The sequence below is a fragment of the Fonsecaea nubica genome, assembly GCF_001646965.1.
Source record: "Fonsecaea nubica strain CBS 269.64 chromosome Unknown Scaff110, whole genome shotgun sequence".
Taxonomy (NCBI): domain Eukaryota; kingdom Fungi; phylum Ascomycota; class Eurotiomycetes; order Chaetothyriales; family Herpotrichiellaceae; genus Fonsecaea; species Fonsecaea nubica.
The window spans coordinates 36,641-55,688 of NW_019173783.1; the positions used below are offsets into that span (position 1 = coordinate 36,641).

At 51.7% G+C, this 19,048-nt stretch overlaps 8 protein-coding genes across 8 annotated transcripts; 5 read left to right on the forward strand and 3 right to left on the reverse strand.

The window, feature by feature from the left end:
* Positions 1 to 553: 553 nt before the first annotated feature.
* Positions 554 to 3,815, reverse strand: AYO20_10389 (hypothetical protein; the record flags this gene model as incomplete). Its single annotated transcript, XM_022648647.1, has 2 exons — positions 554 to 841; positions 894 to 3,815. The coding sequence occupies 2 exons, from the start codon at positions 3,813 to 3,815 to the stop codon at positions 554 to 556; spliced, it is 3,210 nt and encodes a 1,069-aa protein (XP_022495364.1).
* Positions 3,816 to 4,484: 669 nt separating this feature from the next.
* On the forward strand, positions 4,485 to 5,492 carry AYO20_10390 (hypothetical protein; the record flags this gene model as incomplete). The annotated part of the gene is made up of 2 exons (XM_022648648.1): positions 4,485 to 4,524; positions 4,609 to 5,492. 2 exons carry the CDS (start codon positions 4,485 to 4,487, stop codon positions 5,490 to 5,492), a joined length of 924 nt encoding a protein of 307 aa, XP_022495365.1.
* Positions 5,493 to 5,802: 310 nt separating this feature from the next.
* On the forward strand, positions 5,803 to 6,351 carry AYO20_10391 (hypothetical protein; the record flags this gene model as incomplete). The annotated part of the gene is made up of 1 exon (XM_022648649.1): positions 5,803 to 6,351. The coding sequence occupies one exon, from the start codon at positions 5,803 to 5,805 to the stop codon at positions 6,349 to 6,351; it is 549 nt and encodes a 182-aa protein (XP_022495366.1).
* Positions 6,352 to 6,987: 636 nt separating this feature from the next.
* On the forward strand, positions 6,988 to 8,160 carry AYO20_10392 (hypothetical protein; the record flags this gene model as incomplete). The annotated part of the gene is made up of 2 exons (XM_022648650.1): positions 6,988 to 7,303; positions 7,358 to 8,160. The coding sequence occupies 2 exons, from the start codon at positions 6,988 to 6,990 to the stop codon at positions 8,158 to 8,160; spliced, it is 1,119 nt and encodes a 372-aa protein (XP_022495367.1).
* Positions 8,161 to 8,456: 296 nt separating this feature from the next.
* On the reverse strand, positions 8,457 to 10,011 carry AYO20_10393 (hypothetical protein; the record flags this gene model as incomplete). The annotated part of the gene is made up of 4 exons (XM_022648651.1): positions 8,457 to 8,535; positions 8,586 to 9,171; positions 9,221 to 9,804; positions 9,866 to 10,011. 4 exons carry the CDS (start codon positions 10,009 to 10,011, stop codon positions 8,457 to 8,459), a joined length of 1,395 nt encoding a protein of 464 aa, XP_022495368.1.
* A 1,193-nt stretch (positions 10,012 to 11,204) lies between these two features.
* Positions 11,205 to 13,389, forward strand: AYO20_10394 (hypothetical protein; the record flags this gene model as incomplete). Its single annotated transcript, XM_022648652.1, has 2 exons — positions 11,205 to 11,839; positions 11,895 to 13,389. The coding sequence occupies 2 exons, from the start codon at positions 11,205 to 11,207 to the stop codon at positions 13,387 to 13,389; spliced, it is 2,130 nt and encodes a 709-aa protein (XP_022495369.1).
* Positions 13,390 to 13,830: 441 nt separating this feature from the next.
* On the forward strand, positions 13,831 to 15,510 carry AYO20_10395 (NADH-ubiquinone oxidoreductase 51 kDa subunit, mitochondrial; the record flags this gene model as incomplete). Its single annotated transcript, XM_022648653.1, has 3 exons — positions 13,831 to 14,193; positions 14,263 to 15,250; positions 15,341 to 15,510. 3 exons carry the CDS (start codon positions 13,831 to 13,833, stop codon positions 15,508 to 15,510), a joined length of 1,521 nt encoding a protein of 506 aa, XP_022495370.1.
* A 580-nt stretch (positions 15,511 to 16,090) lies between these two features.
* On the reverse strand, positions 16,091 to 18,718 carry AYO20_10396 (hypothetical protein; the record flags this gene model as incomplete). Its single annotated transcript, XM_022648654.1, has 1 exon — positions 16,091 to 18,718. One exon carries the CDS (start codon positions 18,716 to 18,718, stop codon positions 16,091 to 16,093), a length of 2,628 nt encoding a protein of 875 aa, XP_022495371.1.
* Between the last annotated feature and the right edge of the window lie 330 nt (positions 18,719 to 19,048).

Sequence of the window (19,048 nt, forward strand, 5' to 3'; positions counted from 1 at the left end):
TCAAGGGTGTTGCGAATTATGAAGCCGCAATCACCTATGCCCTGACGCAGGCCAGTAGCTGGCCTCTCCAAGGATGAAATCAAGGACGAAATTAATAGGTAGAAGTAGTGTACAGAGAGCAAGGACGCAAGACGTTGAAACAAAAGAATGAGGATTTGTTGTAAAGCAGGCCTCAACTGGGGGTGATGGAGAGATGAAAACCGAAACTTGTCTGTCTTGTGGCGTCGATTCTTTTGTGCTGCGCTTCACTGCCTGCTTGGGTGCTGCCGCACTTTCTGGCAAGTGAAGATGGTTCGGGCGACTACTTGACTTTTGACGCGCTTGGGCCTGGAGTCTCTAGTGGGAAATGACGTGCCGCTTCCCCTCAAGGTACTAGCCGCATCTGCCAATGGCTGGGTCTTCCGGGGGGTTGAGGAGGGGCCAGTAGACGCCCAGAGCGCCCAGTCAGGCTACAAAACCTTCAGCACCACAGGCAGCCGTTTGGCTTTACTCATTCCAAAGTATTCGGTATTTCTAGCTATCCAACCACGCACTGGCTCAAGCTCTATTCTCTTCATCCTTGCCATTTGATCGTCAAGGTAGCCGGGTATGACTGTACCATGCTCTCCTCAATATTCAGATAGTTTACCACGTCACCCTCGTTCAGTTGCCGAAGCTGGCCTGTTGGTCCTACGGCTCTGGTCAACCCTTCAAGCCCGCAAAGAACAGACATGGTCGATCCCAAAGATGCAAGGCTCAGTCGAGCTCCAAGAGAAACCTCGTCTCCAGATGAGGCCTGCGGATCCTGGGACTGGCCTGGTCCAGCATCAGATAACTTGGTGCTGTCACAATCCACCGCAGCCTGTCATTTGCAGTTAGCACCATCATTCTTACTGAAGCAAAGCCTAACTTACCTTGTCTGTGTCACAGAGAATACGCTGCCCTGCAGACACCTGAAGCTGTGTCCCTCCGTCAATCACAATTTGCGAAGACGTCGCCTCTCTGAAGATGGGGGTAGCTGGTCGACCCCTACAGATCTCGCGAAAGTAGGTCTCAGCCTTCCTCGATAATGGGCCCTCTTGGTCTAGCATCTGCTTCAGCTCTTCGATGCTTGGTTTCCTGTCTCTTGCGCCGAGAATGTGATCGAGCACCTCGGCAAAGACTCGCGACTGATTGACGAAAACCCAAGCTGCCAACGGGAGCAGTTGAGTCCACACGATATCTGCCGGGGATAATCCAGTCTTCGAGGCTTCCTGAATCGCTTGCGCTGCAAGGCTTCGAAGCTGTACCGGCGAGTGCGAGTGTAGGCTGAAATTACCCTTGATGCCGTTGCTCACTTCCGCTTGCAAGCGCCCTGCGAGCTGCAGAATCGCCTTTCGTTTCTTCTTGATCAGAGCAAAACGCCTATCAGGTTGCTTCACATTTGCACAGCCATAGATGGAGGAAAGAAGGGCAATAAGATCTTGTTCATCGTATTTGTCGTGAGATTTCCCCTTACCTCCTAAGGGCAGAAGGAAGAGGTTTGCGGCGAACTGCGCATGAGCAACATTGAAAACATCCCGAACGACGTCAACCTGCTGACAGCCTGCGAGCTGATACGCACTCTTCCGGACCAGAGCAGTGATGACGTCCTTGTAGAAGGCGTCTGCCGCAGCCTGCAATCCTTCCGTCTGGAGCAGCTTGTGGGCGACAATCAGACCCTTTTCGCGATGATGCTGAAGTCCCTGCCCAGAGGAGAAGAGCTGCATATCCCAAGATGAACGGAAACCAGACGTACTCGCCACGACAGTCCTGCAAGCTGAGGAAGAGCTAACGGCAACGGCAGCAGGAAGGTTATCTGGCTTGTCGAAACTGTACAAATCTGCCTTCTTCAGCTTGGTCATGATCGCCTTATTTTCCTCCGGAATCACCAGCGGGTAGTGCGCGTACACTGAGTCCTGTCGATAGCTGTTGGGTAAGGCAGTCAACACCAACTTATAAAACACACATCCGTTGTTTATGGCCAAGTCATAGTCTGCCTGTTTGAATCCCCAGTTCGTCAGATTGGCAGGGGTATAGTCAATGGTATAGAAACGGTCTCCTCGAACCAACGCAACAGCGTCAGAAAGAATTGCTCGCGAGGTGGTGAAATTTGTACACAAGCCGCTGCCAGGGAGTTTGGGCTCCTTGGCCGCCTCGATGACTACGCCGGGGTATATTTCGACATTGTCCGGGTGGCCGTAAAGTCGACGCAGCTGCTCGACGACGAAAGGGTCGGGATTGATATCTTCGAACGTCTTATGGGGCTCGAGCTTGAAATATTCTCGAAACTCGTTCAAGCTTGCCAGATTCCAAGAACGACTTTGAATGATACCCAACACTTCCACATTCTTCAGGATCTCGGGCACGTGGAGGGCACCATAACTACCCGCTACGTCCGAGACAGATGCAGTCCAGATAGCTGCCAGCTCTTCGTCGGGGTACTTGTTGCCAGGTCGGCGCTGAAGACCTGCAAACTCTCGCCGGGCCGGATCCGGGCTCAGCTTCTTAGCCCAATCATTGAGTGCACCGAGGAACTGACCCATGGACAGCGATGATTGATGCCCGAATAGCTTGGTGTAAGCTTCCTTGGTCCACTGTTCGTCCCTCTCAGAGACACAGGAGTGCCATCGGTAGACCAGATTAAATTCCGCCGATACAGAATTCCCAGTGGCTTCCGGAATCTTATGGCCAAAGATAGCATTGCCTTCCTCAGATCTCGGGTCGAGGTTCCACAACGAGTCTACTCGATTCAGATTCAAAATTGTTCTGACGTAGTCTTTCAAGATGATGTTGATGTAGAGGCCAGTGGTGATCAACCGTGCCGTCTGGAACAATGCTTCATCATATAACTTGTCGGCGTTGGGCGGCTTCGGCTTGCCTTGTGGATTGAGAATCCTCGAGAAGCGGCCATTTTCGTCGATGCGAGCAAGATTCTCTGCTGTGTGATTGTGAAAGCGATTGAACATGATGAGAAGGACGCCGACGCCAGGAGGAAAGCCGAGAATCCGCACATCTGAGAAGCAGTCAGGTTTCAGCTTTCCACCCTGCATGGTCCGAACAGCCTCCTGGTCCTTTACAGAATTGCCATAAAGAGGAGCCAAATCGAGGTAGGAAGAAGTATCAGAAATGCTATAGTCATCGTGATTTGTGTGGAAGATGTCGTGGATGATGATCGAGGCCACATAGAAGAGTACGCTCGATATCTTGTTGGGATGAGGCCTGAACTTCTTGCGAGCCAGAAGACTGTCGAAGATGACTCCGGGATCCGGCCTGGCAACAGGCTGCATCAATCTAGGACGCACTGTTCGCGCATACGGCTGCCCTGCAGCCCCAAGATGCGGCCAAAGAATATTGTTGTTGGTCCCATCCGCCTTGCGATAGATGTAATCTGCTCCCAGATATGATTGAGCCGGGTGTTTCAGGTCTGTCCATAGCTGGTTTAGGAACGCATTGGTCAGAGTAGCGCTGGTTCTGCTGGAAATAGGAAGATCCGCGACTAGTTGAATGATTCGTTCCATAAGGTATGTCTTGTCGTCGATAGGCTCGCCGTCAATTTGCTGTAAGGCGACATCTTTGACGGTCCTGAGATTCTTCAAGTTGAAGGTCTTGAGCACATCCAAGATCTGGTCTGACCTCTTGGTTTCACTGGTCGATGCAGAGCTGCTAGAGTCGCTCGTACGAGGTCGCTCTTCCACAACCGGCGTCTTATCAGGCTGAGACCCCTTGGCGGGCTTGAATCCTACATCCTTTGAGTATTCGTCAGAGCTTTCAGGGATGCATAGCATACCCTTCAGTTTTGACAAGCTCAATGGCATGTTGAAAGCCTCTAGGTCCCAGACGACAAGTTACGACCAGCCGTAGAGCAATTATACCCAAAAGGACCAAGCAAGGAACAGTGTCGGAAATGAGGCTGAGGACAATTGTGATATACCCCTAGGTGATATACTGGCTGACCATTGATCTGCTTACTCGGTTCCATCAGCAGAAGAGGAGGCGGATCAGCGCAGAAGGAAGAGCAGCGCTTATAATAATACTTTTCTCTGGTCCATACTCCATACTCGTACTCATGTTCACATTCCCAGCCAGCCCCTTGTACGGCTGAACGGGCTGTAGGAAACCAAGGAACCAAAGGGTCCAGGAAGCCGCCACAACAAGAATAGCGCCGCTTGAGAAGCAAACCCGTCAAAAGGAGAAAGCGGGGCCGTAAAAGGGGGATTCGTCCAATGGACGGCTGCTGTTGGAAATCAGAGCTCCAGATGCCAGAGTCGCATTAGTTTGTTGAACGCGCAGCCTCTATTTTTCGAATGCCACAATATCTGCCACCAGCAAGCCGCAACCCGCAACAGCATTTCCCTTGCGACTGTGATTCGATGGCCATCAGCTTGTCTCCTTGAAGTCGCTTCTCCTTCACATCCGTCGTCCTCCCCCGTCGTCTTTGGTGCCCTTCTCGTGTTCCCTCAGCCGCAGGAACTCAGCCGCCCAACATGGCGTCGAAACCCATCACACTTCAAATACGCCCTCGAGGTAAGCAAATTTGGTTGAGACCAAGACATGAACAGAAGCCTCCGGCCCTTCCCCCCGACAGCATCCCTGCTCACAATCTTGTAGGGAAACCCATCAAATCCCTGCCGGAGTTCCTCGATCTGAAACCCGACGCCTCCGCAGCCGACTTGTATTATGAACTTGCACGCAGAACCAAATACTCGATACACCAGCTGCGCGTGACCAAGGGCTCCGATGGCAGCGTTGTGGCCAACTCAAAGGACACCTCGATATACCAGACCGGGCTACGTGACCAGAGCACAATTCATGTAAAAGACCTCGGGACACAGATAGCATGGCGCACGGTCTTCCTGGTGGAGTATGCTGGGCCGATCCTGATACATCCGGTGATACTCTTCCTACGACCGTACATCTACCCATCTGCCAGCAAGGAGTCGTCGCAGTTACAACAAGTACTCTGTGTGCTGATATGCTTGCACTTCGTCAAGCGGGAGCTGGAGACGTTGTTTGTTCACCGCTTCTCGGCTGCTACTATGCCTCTCCGCAATATCTTCAAGAACAGTTTTCATTACTGGATCATCTCCGGCCTCATGATCGCATTGTTCATCTATTCCCCATACTCGGCCGCAGCACAAGAGCCGAACCCACTACTATTTTATCCCGGGTTGATTATCTTCCTCCTTGGGGAACTGGGCAACCTTCAAACACATCTCATCTTAAAAGGGCTCCGAAGCTCCGGCGGGACTGAACGAGGCATCCCCCAAGGGTTCTTGTTTGATCTCGTAACCTGCCCCAACTATATGACGGAGACTGCCTCTTGGCTTGGGGTTTATCTTCTAAGTGGTCTCAGTTGGGGAGTACTCATCTTTCTTATCGTCTCCGTTGTCCAGATGGGGCAATGGGCAGCAAAGAAGGAGCGAAGGTACCGCAAGGAGTTCGGTGACAAATACAAGAAGAAGAAGTTCACCATGCTTCCAGGTATTTGGTAAAGCATGAGAAATCGAGTTAATGTTTCTTGAAGCAAGAAGAGAGACTGAGTGACAGAAGCTGTAATGGACAGAGCTACGATTGAGGTTGAAAAATGGCTGCGTCTAATAGTGAATCTCTTGAGATTCGCAATGTCTCATCAGGCAGACTGAGTTTCCGTCGAGTGAAGTGAAAACGCTTCACTTCAATGTGCAATCTGTGAGTACAGATTTCTCGTGGCCCATGCAACATCTTCCTCCTCTCGACCAAACCCAACAATACGGACTCGATCTTCGCCCTTCATCTTAGTCCCGCGTTGGACTCGAAGCCAAAATGGTTGTCAACATGAAGCTCATTCTTGGGATGATTACTTCCTTCCTGCTCATGGCCCACGCGATCCCTGCTCACCTCGAAACTGCCCTTGTCGCCCGTAACGAAACAATCTTGGATCTCCCACTCGATGACGATCTTCTCACCTTCAACATCGACCCTGACATGGCCGGCCCGGAGTGCGGTTTGACGTATGAGGCGAACATCAATGTGAAGAACCGCGGAGACGAGGCCAAGACCAGTAACTCTTGCAATCTTGTCTACAAGTACATCACGAACACGGCCAACGATGGCAAGACATCGAAGGACGTCAATATTGTCTACACCTGTCCTGGGACTCCCGAGCCAACAGACCCTGAGGGCTATGGTTCTCTTGACATCAAGTTCATTCTCAATGCACCTTCGGATTTCGCACGCGATCAGACCCAAGAACCGGCCACCTTACATCTTCTCAACATCCACGATGGTGCCGATCTCACGGTGCCAGTCACAATCAGTTACAAAGTCACGTCAAATTCGGAGATTATCTGGCAATTCATGAATTGTCCATAACCTGAAGCTACATCCATGATACCGATCAAGCGCGCCTACGCAGTTTGCAAAACGACATTATCAAATGCAGGCTGCCATCCGGATTTGAGAAGGAAGCAGGGAGATTTCAGGCCCTGCACGCATTCTGCAATGCCAGATGGACTGAGGCAACTTTATGACAGTCACGGGTGTGGCGCTGAAGGGAATTAGCTGAGGGCTGGCGTCAGAGAAGGAGATGTGATCAGAGTAATTTCACTTTAACTGGGACTCTCGAGAGCAAGATTAGTGCACCCCAGAGATGAACCAAACTCGGCTCGTCCTTCTGGTCAGCTACCCAAGGAAACAATCGGTCTTGTGTTTGTTCAATCTAGATTATTCGTAGTTCTCTTTCAAGGGGCGCATGTAGATAGTTGTGGCGTCGTAAGGCTGCGAGGCTACGAGGCTACGAGGCTACGAGGCTACGAGGCTGAGGTGACGAGGCTGGCATCGGAGAATGTGGAGCGAGTACCTCGAACCAACTCCTTGAGCACTGGAATTATCTTCTACCTACCACTTCTTCCCCGCAGCCACCTCATTTCAATTATGTGAGCACGAACAATGGCCTGCCGAGTAACTTCTTGAGACTTCACCTCTTGATTTGGCCCAAGGCACCTCAACATGCACTTCGCGCTGCCCCCGCGCAAAACATCCCATCCTCCTCCCTACGTTCGAAACAGTAATTTGACTGCGGCAGCTCAGAGACGGCGCAAGCAATTCCAAGTGGGCGCCTACATCGTGCTAGGGATATTGACAGTGTACCTTGTCGTCCGGTTCATTCTATCACTCGATTTAACAGGAGGACATAACGATGGTGCAACGTCGATTGAAGGGCCCCAAGACATTGTTATCGTCACGGTGTTCGACAATGCGACAATGAGCGAAGATTATGTGCGGATAGTCAAGGCAAATCGAGATGATTACGCCAGGAGACATGGTAAATCTTGTGTGAATGGAAGCACTGGAACATGGTAAACTGATTGCGATCCAGGATACAAGAACTTCTATACCAACACGACGACCTACTACAACCTCGTTGACCCTTCCCCCTTATCCTGGTCGATGATACCTGCAATGCGACATGCATTAACTGAGCATGCCACGAGCACCTTTTTCTGGTCCTTGTCCGCCGACGCCTTCATCACGAATCCTTCAGTCTCCTTAGAATCCCACGTCCTTCAACCGCTCGAGTCGTTGATGCTCAAGGACATTCCTGTCGTGCCGCCAGACTCAGTTATCCATACCTTCTCTCACCTCAAGCCTTCTCGCACACATCTAATTCTGTCTCAAGATATGGACAACCTCGCCCATACTTCGTTCATCCTCCGCAATACCCCCTTCAGCACAAAAACGCCAGACAATTGGGCTCATTACTTCTTGGATGCCTGGTTTGACCCTTTATACCGTGCTTATGCATTCCAAAAGGCTGAGAACCACGCCCTCGAGCACCTGGTCCAATGGCATCCCACAGTCTTGGCCAAGCTGGTGCTCATCGAGCAACGCTGGATCAACTCCTACAACTACGCCACACCACCCTCGAAAGACCCATCGACGGGACTCACACGCACTCACGACAGCATGTGGCAGGAGGGGGATTTGGTGGTGAATCTCAAGGGATGCAGAGAAAGCGACAGGCGTGACTGCGAAGACGAAATGAGATCCTACTTTGCCAAATGGGAGAAAGAGGTGGAAAAGCTGGATGGGAAGAAGCCAGAGCATAAAGTCGGACGTCCGACACTGAGGCGCCTTAAGGATGAGAAGAAGGCTGACAAGGTCAAGCCTCCGAGACGATGAGGCTGAGTTACCGGACTCCCTTCCGCATTCACGGTAGTCTGGAATTACCTGTTGCGATTTAATGGCGGAAGCTGTATTCAGCAGGGCACGGCAGTGATAGAGGACACTGTATAACAGATTTTCCTTGATACAACAGGCGCACAACTAGGACACTACGAGCGAGGCTATGGGCAATTTCGGGACAACAAGATCGGCCAACAGAACCAGTAGAGCAATATCTTTTCAAGAATGTTACAACTCGGCACGATCCCCACTTCGAGCTTATCTTTTGACAGTCTCCTTTTCTGTGTCCGGCTTCAGGCGAGATCTCCTCTGTCCGCTCGCAATTTGTCATACCTCAGCACCGCACCGAGCAGTACTTGGGCACCAATGGCGCTGGCGGATTGTCAGCAAGTGACGAGGTGAAGCAAAGACAACGGACTTACCAGTCTTCTGGGCTGCAGTATTCCTTTGGATTGTGACTGATTCCGTCCTTGGTGACGGTGAAGATCATGCTTGTGGGACACCGACGGTTGGTGTAACAGCTGTCATGACCAGCACCACTGATCATATATTTCCACAATTGTCCATCGTCAGCGGTCATGGGAAGGTCTTGACAGACCTCTTTGGCGCTTGCTTCGACGGCAGCAATACAGTCGGTGTGGAAGTTGACTGCTGGACTATCCACCAATTCCTTCCATTCCACTTTGCAGCCTTTCTCGCTCTCTTTCTCTGCGATCCTCGCAAACGCAGATCGACATGTCTCCTCGATCTCGGCGAGTTTGGCGTCCTCGGTGTGTCGAATATCCAACGTGAAGGTCACTGTGTGAGCCATGGTGTTGATTGACCCAGGCTGTTGGTTCAGAATGCCAGTTGTCGCAAGACCCCCGAGTTTCTTTGCAACGGCGTTGGACTCGACAATCAGCTTCGCAGCGCATAGCATGGAGTCCATCCTCGCAGTGAAAGGGGTGGTTCCGGCGTGGGTATCTCGGCCCTTGACCGTGATTTCAAACCATTTGAACGCTTGCACACCTGTCACAGTCAGGCTGGGAATCTGCTAACTTGTTCAGCAGTTACTGACCTTGGACCACTCCGACTCTCCTTTTCTCTGCCTCCAATATGGGACCTTGCTCGATGTGGACTTCGAAGTGCGCTGCTATGGGAAATGCCTTGTATGATGCGGGTTGCGATCCAAGATATCCGATTCTTTCGAGTTCTTGCTTCATTGTCTTGCGGTGTCCATCCTCTCCAGGCGACACCTCGGGCAGATTCCACGCTGTTTCCAGAGGGACAGCCTCAGCCCAGACGCCAGACGATACGGCCATCATGGGAAAGCGCGCTCCCTCTTCGTTGGTCCAGTTCACCACTCCAATACTTCCTTCGGTCTCAACATTGTTTTCGTGCAAGACCCTGAGGACTTCGAGGCCAGAGGTGACGCCCAAGATACCGTCATATCTCCCGCCGGTTGGTTGAGTATCGAGATGTGAGCCCATCATGATCGGAGGGGCTTTTGAGTTCTTCCCTGGCCTCACAGCGAACATGTTTCCCATTTGGTCAATGCTTATCTTGCAATTCAAGGACTGGGCAACACCCATGAACCAGTCTCGAACCTCCTTATCCGCATCGTTGAGACTGAGCCTTGCCATTCCAGTCTCGACCGGGTCACTGGTAGAGCACTAGATCAGGACCACTCCTCTGTCGGGCGGTTGGGGACTTGTACACTTACTCGCCATATCGATGAGCAGCGCCATACTTGCAGCCACTATGGATGGCGTCCATCAATCGCGATTGATTGACTTTCAAGCTTGATATGTCATGCTTTGATCGAGTGCCATTGATGCCGTTCACCGCGTGAGTTCCATTTACAGCCATTTTTCTGATCGTCCGACCCTTCACCCACCTGCTAGACCTTCCCGGGTTGAAAGAAGTAAAGGATCTTGAAATAGGAGATGAAGAGTATGTGCACGCCTGAGATGATCTTGTGATCAATCGCAGTCCTAGACTCCGACCAAGGTCAAAACAGGACGTGACAGGGGACATGGGCAGTTTAGTTGATCATTTACAACACACAAGACACATGGAGATGATTATTTCTTTTCTTTTTGTTTCGTCGGACGCTCCTCTCCTCTCGCCGGCTGTTGATTGGGGTTCATCTCCTCCGAATGATACGAGGGCAAGAGGCGAAGAAGAGATCTAAGGACTTGTCCGCTCATGCATCGGCTGTGGTTCTCTTCCACTCTTCCTACAAATTGGAGAAAGGCGACCTTATAGATGGAGATTCCCGACGACAACATAGCACGCATGGTTCAGTCAGTCTGCATGTGGCGAAACAGTGTTCTCTCAACCTCTCTGGGTCGTGGGTAGAGGGAGAGACGTTCAAGGCTGTCTTGTCTCGTTGACATTCCCCGGACACAGTCTATAAATGTTACACAGATCACTTCCACAATACTTTGTTGAGAATTGAGAATAAGATAGCAGTATTAATGCCTTGAGCTCTTGTTCTTTCATTCCTCACTCCCATTGCCATTGCCACTGATTGCCATCGCCGCCTTGCTTGCACACACCATCCCCCATTCAGCCTGTGCCTTGTATACCACAGATATAAAAACTTCCATTCCCCGGTGTCTTCAATATCGACTACACATATCCCTGTCATCCTATCACCTCGTCGAATCCTCCAGGTGGATCACAGACTTTGACGAATAGATAGGAACAAGGTTGTGTCACTTGTTGTTCCTCTTGTCGCTCATTGTAGCCACCGCACAACCATTGCGCGCAGTTTTGCCTCACCTCTATTCTATTTGCTCACCGTCAATCAGACATTCCATTATGACCTCTGGCATTTTTCAGCTGTTACACAAACACCTGTCACTTCTTCTATTAGCGTGTTTGCCTGTTTAAATACGCACAGTTATATTAATATTTCTTGTTTATTTAATTTTTTTGACTTTTTTGCTGTCTCATGATTTGACAAGATTTTTCTCTTTTTGGCTGGAAAGTTGCACACCGTGACAATTTTATATCGCCTTCATTGAACGACAAGACAAACACACTGTGGACACAACATGGAGCCTGATGAGACTACCTTGAATCAGGATGTCATCGACAAGATCCCCCAGAGTTCTACACCTCCGCTGCGCATGAACGACGAGGACACGGCACAAACAGACATTTTTCACAACCATCAACGCCTTGTTGATTGGGTGCTCGAGAACGATGGATACTTGCACCCGCACGCTCAGATCGCCTTCAGCTCGCGCAAAGGATACCATGCTGTCGTCGCTGAGGGGCATTCCCTAGTGAGTGGAACGCGTGTTGCGAGTTGCCCGATGCCCATCACGTTGTCAGTGCTCAATGCCTTTGACATCCACCCCTTTTCAAATCATGGCACGAGCTTTCCGGGACCTTTCCTAGACACCCAGTCGAGGAGACCCGAGTCTCTTCAGGCCTTTTTTCTGATGGAGCAACTGATCCTTGGGGCGCAGTCCTGGTGGGCTCCCTACATTGCGACATTGCCCACGGTGGAGGACATCACCGCCATGCAATTCGAGGACGAGGCCGATATTGCGTGGCTGGAGGGGACCAACCTCAAAGGCGGATTCTCCACGCAAGCTGCTAAATGGGAAGACATGTATCTGAAGGGGTTGGCCCATTTGAAGGAACTAGGATGGCCCAATGCGCTGAATGAATCATACACATGGTACGTGGGCGCGAACTGCTTCTCCCTCCTCCGCTGTCACTTACACAAGACCTAGGCCTCGCTTCCGTTGGGCGGCTACCATTTTTGGAAGCCGTTCCTTCACCTCACAGGTGCTCGATGCTACTCGTCCCGCGGACCTCGCCACCATCCATCGCCGAACAACGCCTTACGACCTCGTCAAGCTCTTTGGAGACCGCTTCGCAGTGCTACTCCCACTCCTCGACCTCCTCAATCACAAACCCGCCGCGCAGGTCGAATGGCAAGCCCAGTACCATTTTGTCGGGCTGCAGATCCTCGAGACCTACGAGTCTGGGAAGGAGCTTTGCAACAACTACGGTCCCCGAGACAACGAGGGCCTTCTTCTTGCGTATGGCTTCACGATCCAAAACAACCCGTTCGATCATCTTGTCGTCAGCATCAAAGCGCCGTCTGGATCGCCGTTGGATGTCGCCCGCCGGACATGGAAACAGGACATCAGATCAGATCCTGAGAGGAGATGTTTCTTATTCAACCACCAACATCCTGAGTCGACGTCAGCCCACGCGCTAGAATCGTCACTCTTCTCGTTTGACTTGTTGGACAGTATTTCCATTCTGTGCGCCAACGACCGCGAAATGCAGAGCATGGTGACGAGAAATCAGTCGTTGATGAGCTACTGTCTCGCAGACAAGCCTCGCTTTCCGGACCGCCGCATCATATTGGAGACCTTGAGCCAACTTCTGAGAGAATGTAATGCTCGTGCTGAAAGGTTGAGAACCACTGATCCCCGTCGAACTATTGCGGGTCTGGAGCCCGCCAATGCAATGCAACAGAACGCCCGGGTTTATCGGGAGAGTCAACTGGAAATCGTCGAAACAGCCGTGGCGCTCTGCAATTTTGTGCTGAAAAGCGCCATCAAAGGGACCGATGAAGCGGAACAAATGTTGACCAGGATGCAAGGCCAGGTTTCATGTTCTGCCCTGGCGAATATGAGACACCTGACCAAAAGACACGCCCGGCTCACTCGCCCCTTTGAGCTTCTTAGTCTGGATGGCCTGATCGAGATGATTCCTAATTCTGAATGTGTCCGGAAATGCTTGGCTACGTTGAGTCAACAACTTCAGAGCAACGCCGATGGTAAGGGGTCATCTGATGGTTCGAACCCGACGAGCTTCACTAGAAGCGGACTTGCAGTCACTCTCTCGGCGCTATACAGCGAATATGCCCACGGCGTCAAATTCCCACACAGAATCACCGAATGGGTCAAACAGCTGACCACATGGTATCCTCCGGACAGTGACTCTTGGGCGTATGTACCGAGTCCTGGACCTTGGGCACCCGGAGAGGAACCTCCGTCAGAGCTGATGGACCTACTCGCGGCACGAGCTGCATTGTCTCCAACCATAGCGGTCGAGTCGAGCGTCAAACGATGGCTGAAACCAGAGGGGATATGTTGGGGGTGGAATGTCATGGAAGAAGAGAAAGTCATTGTTCCCTCGTATCTCGCAGAGGAAGATTCCAAGGGAGTCGGAGACGGCATATCGCTTTTGATTTACTGGCAGCAGTTCTAGGGTCCTCTGGTATGGTACTGGGGGAACTGGATTCGGGGCAGGTCGGCGACAATGCACTTGCGTCGTCACTTTGGGAGCCACTTGTATGGCGCAGAGGCAGCTCGGGTAAGACTTTGGCATTTTTGATGATTACGACCTTTTCATGAACGAGACATTCCATAGTTTAGATACTCCTACGTACTTGCAGTTGGGTGGGAGGACGAGGCTGCGGCGAGGCTGCGCAAGGCTGTGCTTATATAAAGCCGAAGTATGGCCGTCCCAAAGGCATCTATGACGAGGAAAGCTTCCGACCAATCAGCGGAGCTCAATATCGAAGACTTCAACATTGATTTCGTAGTTGACGCACTCTAACTCTCCACCTCCGACGTCCTCGCCTCCTCCCTTCCCCCTTCCCGCCGCACACTCGTTGGAGTGTATCGTCGTCCTCACATCCTCCCCAAAATGATCGTCCGGTCGTCAGCCGCCCGAAACGTGGCCCGCGCGGCGTCCAACACCGCTTCACGGTCAGCCAACTCGTCAATCGCCGCCGCCAGCTCCTCCACCCTCCATTCCCGCCGAACCTACGCCACCGTTCAAGAAGGACAACCCCAGCAGAGACGCTACGGCGGTCTGAAGGACCAAGACAGGATATTTCAGAACCTCTACGGCCACCATGGCACGGACTTGAAGAGCGCCATGAAATATGGCGACTGGTACAAGACCAAGGAGATCCTGCTCAAGGGCCATGATTGGTTGATCAATGAGATCAAAGCTTCAGGTCTGAGGGGAAGAGGCGGTGCGGGATTTCCCAGCGGGCTGAAATTTGTAAGCCTCTTCGGCCCTGAAACCGTGATATGCGCAGATGGATTGCTAACCGAGGGGTGTGAATGATAGTCGTTCATGAACTTCAAGGGCTGGGAAAACGACAAGAAACCCCGGTACCTGGTCGTCAACGCCGATGAGGGTGAGCCGGGGACATGCAAAGATCGAGAAATCATGCGCAAAGATCCGCACAAACTCGTCGAGGGGTGCTTGGTGGTTGGTCGCGCCATGAACGCTACCGCAGCGTACATTTACATCCGAGGTGAATTTTATCACGAGGCCACTGTTCTCCAGCGCGCTATTCAAGAGGCATACAAAGAAGGGTTGATTGGCAAGAATGCCTGCGGGTCAGGGTACGACTTTGACGTCTACTTGCACCGAGGCATGGGAGCATATGTGTGCGGAGAGGAGACTTCGCTCATCGAATCTCTTGAAGGAAAAGCCGGAAAGCCTCGTCTCAAGCCGCCCTTCCCTGCAGCCGTCGGTCTTTTCGGATGTCCTTCCACCGTTACAAACGTCGAAACAGTGTCAGTTTGCCCCACCATCGCTCGACGGGGTGCGAAATGGTTCGCCGGCTTTGGCCGCGAACGCAACCAGGGCACCAAGCTGTTTTGTATATCTGGACACGTCAATAACCCTTGCACCGTTGAGGAAGAGATGTCTATTCCTCTCCGGGAATTGATTGAGAAGCACTGCGGTGGTGTCCGCGGCGGCTGGGACAATTTGCAAGCTATTATCCCTGGTGGCTCGTCGACACCCATCCTACCCAAGCACGTCTGTGACGACCAATTGATGGACTTTGATGCGTTGAAGGACAGCCAATCCGGTCTGGGCACTGCGGCGGTGATTGTCATGGATAAATCTGCCGACGTGGTAAGGATGATTGCCAGACTAAGCGCTTTTTACAAGCACGAGAGTTGCGGTCAGTGCACCCCCTGTCGAGAGGGCAGCGCGTGGACCGCGAAGATTATGGAAAGATTCGAAAAGGGTCAGGCCAGAGCGAGAGAGATTGACATGATCCAAGAACTCACCAAGCAAGTCGAGGGACACAGTATCTGCGGTAAGCCTTTTCCTCGTCATTACTCCTCTAATGGACACGGTCTTGGACCTGGATAAGAACATGGATGCTAATCTAATCACTGGTTCACAGCCCTGGGCGAAGCCTTCGCGTGGCCTATCCAAGGTCTCATCCGCCATTTCCGACCCCAGCTCGAAGCTCGCATTAAAGAATACTCGCAGGTCGCTGGTGGCGAGTCGCTAGCTGGTGGATGGGAGCCCGACTCGTCCAAGAAGGGTCTGCTCATCGCTCCGGGACAGTAAATTCTTTTAAAATGATGTGTTGGAGGTTAGAGGTGGTCAATCAGTCAGTCAGTCAATCAATCAATCAGACTTGAGTGAGATAAGTCTTGAAAGAAGGAAAGAGGAAGGGTTGTGAAATTGGACAAGGTTCCGATCGTATCGTGATGGCAGGGGGTGTCGAGGTTAATCTTGATCTCGAGATTGATCCCCTGGGCAGTAGGAACAGCAGTGGCATAACAGCAACCAAGAAGAAGAGGAATAGGAAGAAGGCTATGTGACTCGTTCATCTTTCAAGCGTATGCGGCGTCTCTTTTTCCAAATCACGCCAGAAGTCTCGATGGAGGGAGAGGCGAGAGAGAGAAAGACAGAAAATATGAGACGTGGAATAAAACATTTGTATATATATTTCATATCTTATGCCATCTTTCTTTCCTTTGCCGTTGCCATTGCCGATGGCTTGTCTCCTCTTCCTGTCCTGTCCTGCTGATATGAATCTCGAGGCGGATGCTGATGCTGATGTCGAGTATCTCGTGTCGACATATATATGTATGTATGTATGTACTCGGTAGAGTAAATGCCAATTTGCCACTTCCACTTCTTCTTATAGTTGCGGTTCCTGCTCGTCCTCGTCCCCGTCCCCCTCCTCCTCACCATACCGATATGTCGCTGTATTATTCCGAATGGCGGCTCGCGCAGCCTCCGCCATGCACCGCTTGGGCGCTTTCCGCCCGGTCATCAATTCGAATTGGCCGACAGCCTGCTCGATCAGGGCTTCGATGCCGTCAACCAGCACCCAGGGTCTCTGGGTCGAATCTCGGAACCGCTTGATTTGCTTCGTCAGTGGCGTCTCCCTTGTCATGTAAGCCATTTCGACGACGACTCCGCCACTGGGCGACGCCAGCCACTGCTCTGGCATCTCAAAGTTGGCGCCTGGCTTCCCGTCCAGGACCTCCTGAGTGACACACGACACCACGATCGTCGGAGGCGCAAATCCTGTCGGCCAAGGATCGGTGATGTGTTCAACGACTTGTACTGGCTCTGGGGCAGTTGGTGAGGTAATCCTGTCTGTCTGAGACCGGGTCCAGTCGTTAAAGTGGCGAGCTAAAGCTTGTGTGTTGGAGACAGTCCTGTTGTATACAAATATGTGCTTGCAGCCCAATTGCAGCATAGCATAAACGGCAGCTCTCGCCATGCCTCCAGCGCCAATGATCAAGCAGGTGGTCTTTGGCTGGATGGCATTGCGTGGAGACAGGCTTCTGCTGACACAGATCATTATGCTGATAAAATCAGTGTTATCCCCAAACCAACCCACGATTCTGCCCGCCCGATTTCTCAGCTGGGCCTGTATATCTAGCGATGGTACGACCCCTTGAGGCCCTTCGGGTTGTTGCCGGAGAGGAATTAGGGTGTTGAGCGCCCCTATGGCTTTGGCGTGCCCGCTCAATGCATGCATGTGAGGAAGTAGCTTGACTTTGTATGGCTGCACCACACTCAGACCACCCAAAGCGTCATCCTTCGCAAGCAAATCAATATCCGCCCGAGTCATGATTGTTTTGGTGCTATACCGATGTTTCAGGCCAAGTAAGCTGTAGCCTGCATTGTGCATTGCTGGCGACAAAGATCCCAAGACGTTGGCTCCAACCACATAGAATTGAAGAGGGTCGAAGACAAAGCTGTCAAACAGAGCACTGATGATCTGTTTGGAGGACAGTTGAGGCCAGAAGGGTTGCTTTTCGGCATTGGGAAGACTCGGGTGAGTAACGGCTGTCAACACAGGGTTCAGGATTTGTGAAGTTCGACCCAGAAATCCGACGTTGTAGATTATTGTAACAAGTCGAGGCCCGGGAAGTTGCTTCAAATGTTCAGCAAACCAAATCGCCGCGTCATTCTCCTGGCGTGACGTCGGAACTTCGAGAATTCGAACCATATCAAACTTGAAGTCGAGCGCCCTAGTGTACACATTTTGCAAATTTGGATCCATCCAGTTCTTGTCCTTGGAGGAGTAGTAGCTATAGTTGCCGATCAGCTTGGTATGGCCCTTGACGAGTCCGAGATGGTCTATGTGGCTGGGGTCCAGGTCAAGGTCCACAGAGATGTACTGAACTCCGAGTCGAAGTCCCTGCAATAGAACTGCCACATAGTTCTCCGTCGTGTGGGATGCGGAAAGTCCACGACTGGCAGACAGAAGAATAGGTATGGTCAAGACTCTCCTAGCGGCTGCCACCATCTTGCTTAGCATCCTCGTGGTATCTGACTGCCACTGGTCAACAAAGATCTCCAATACATCGCCAGCAGCTTCCAGAGCGCCAAAGTCCACCCGTCCCTCAGTGAAGTCGGAGGATTTTATGAGCAGTGCATGGGTATAAGTCCGCGATTCCACCGGTCCGTCTAGTGAGAACGGGGATAGCACAGTCGGATCTGGCAAGGAACAACCGGTGATGAATCGAACAAACGATGAAAAATCGGCTTGAGCATTTCTGAGTTTAAAGGAGTAGTTTGGCGACGCGCGGTCTGCTGCCATGTCCACATCCGCAGAGCCACTCATAGAATCATCTTCGAGGTTGTAGAACTCGAAATTGGAGCATTTTCGATGGGTCGAGTTGCCCTGATCGAGCAGCTTAGTAGCTCGATCGTCAAGGTTGAGGGTTGCCTTGATCTGCTCCATGTCCCTCAACACGAATACAACCGGGTTGGTCTGGCTGAACCGTCTCAGATATTCTTGGAGCCCACTTGTGAGGCTTCCGAGGCCGCAGTCGATGACACATCGAGATTTATTATCCTCCAGCATGCGCTTAGAAGTCTCGATATCTTGTCGATGGAACTGCTCACTGCCATGGATTTTGAGATAGTCTTGTCTCGACATACCATTGACGGTCTGGAAATAGTGGTCTTCAGTCACGAATCGTCGCCCGAGGGCGGTGGCTGCAATTAAACCCAGAGATCGCTTTCCAGATGCCCTGATCCCAACCAAGACGACAGAAGCTTCGGGGTGGAAGAGGCGGCTAGCTGTTGAGCCATCTGGAACCGGCGTCTTCAAAGAATGATTTGGAGTTTGTTGTAAGGTAGGTTCGCCCTGAGCGGCCTCTGACGGATGATGGGCTGCTGCCGTCTGATCGATGGGTAGAAGTGGTGAAGCTATGCCAGACGCTGGAGGCTGGAACGGACTGTGGTGTGAAGGTTCGTTGAGTCGATCCACTGCAAGCTCGCCAGCTCTGCTTTGGGATTCCATGATGACCGTTCATCCGTGCTCGATCTCATTTGGAGATTGTCTCTTTGAAGAGTGCATTCTGGTACACCATTGGCCATTTTGGAGCTCGTTTTCGAAGATGTAGAGGATGCTGGACCAAATAGTGGTTTAGAAAGACGAGGCTACCAGTGGAGATTTGGGTTGCCCTGGTGGTGAGTTTGGTGAGTCGGTGAGTGGTGGAAGAGGGATAGTGGGCGCAGGCTTCCTTCCCACCCCGCCGGTAACTGAGATGTTTAGTTTTCTTTAGTGGGTGCACTATCCGATCAACGTCAATCGCTAACCTGCTCTACATATCAGGTACAGTATTGTGAT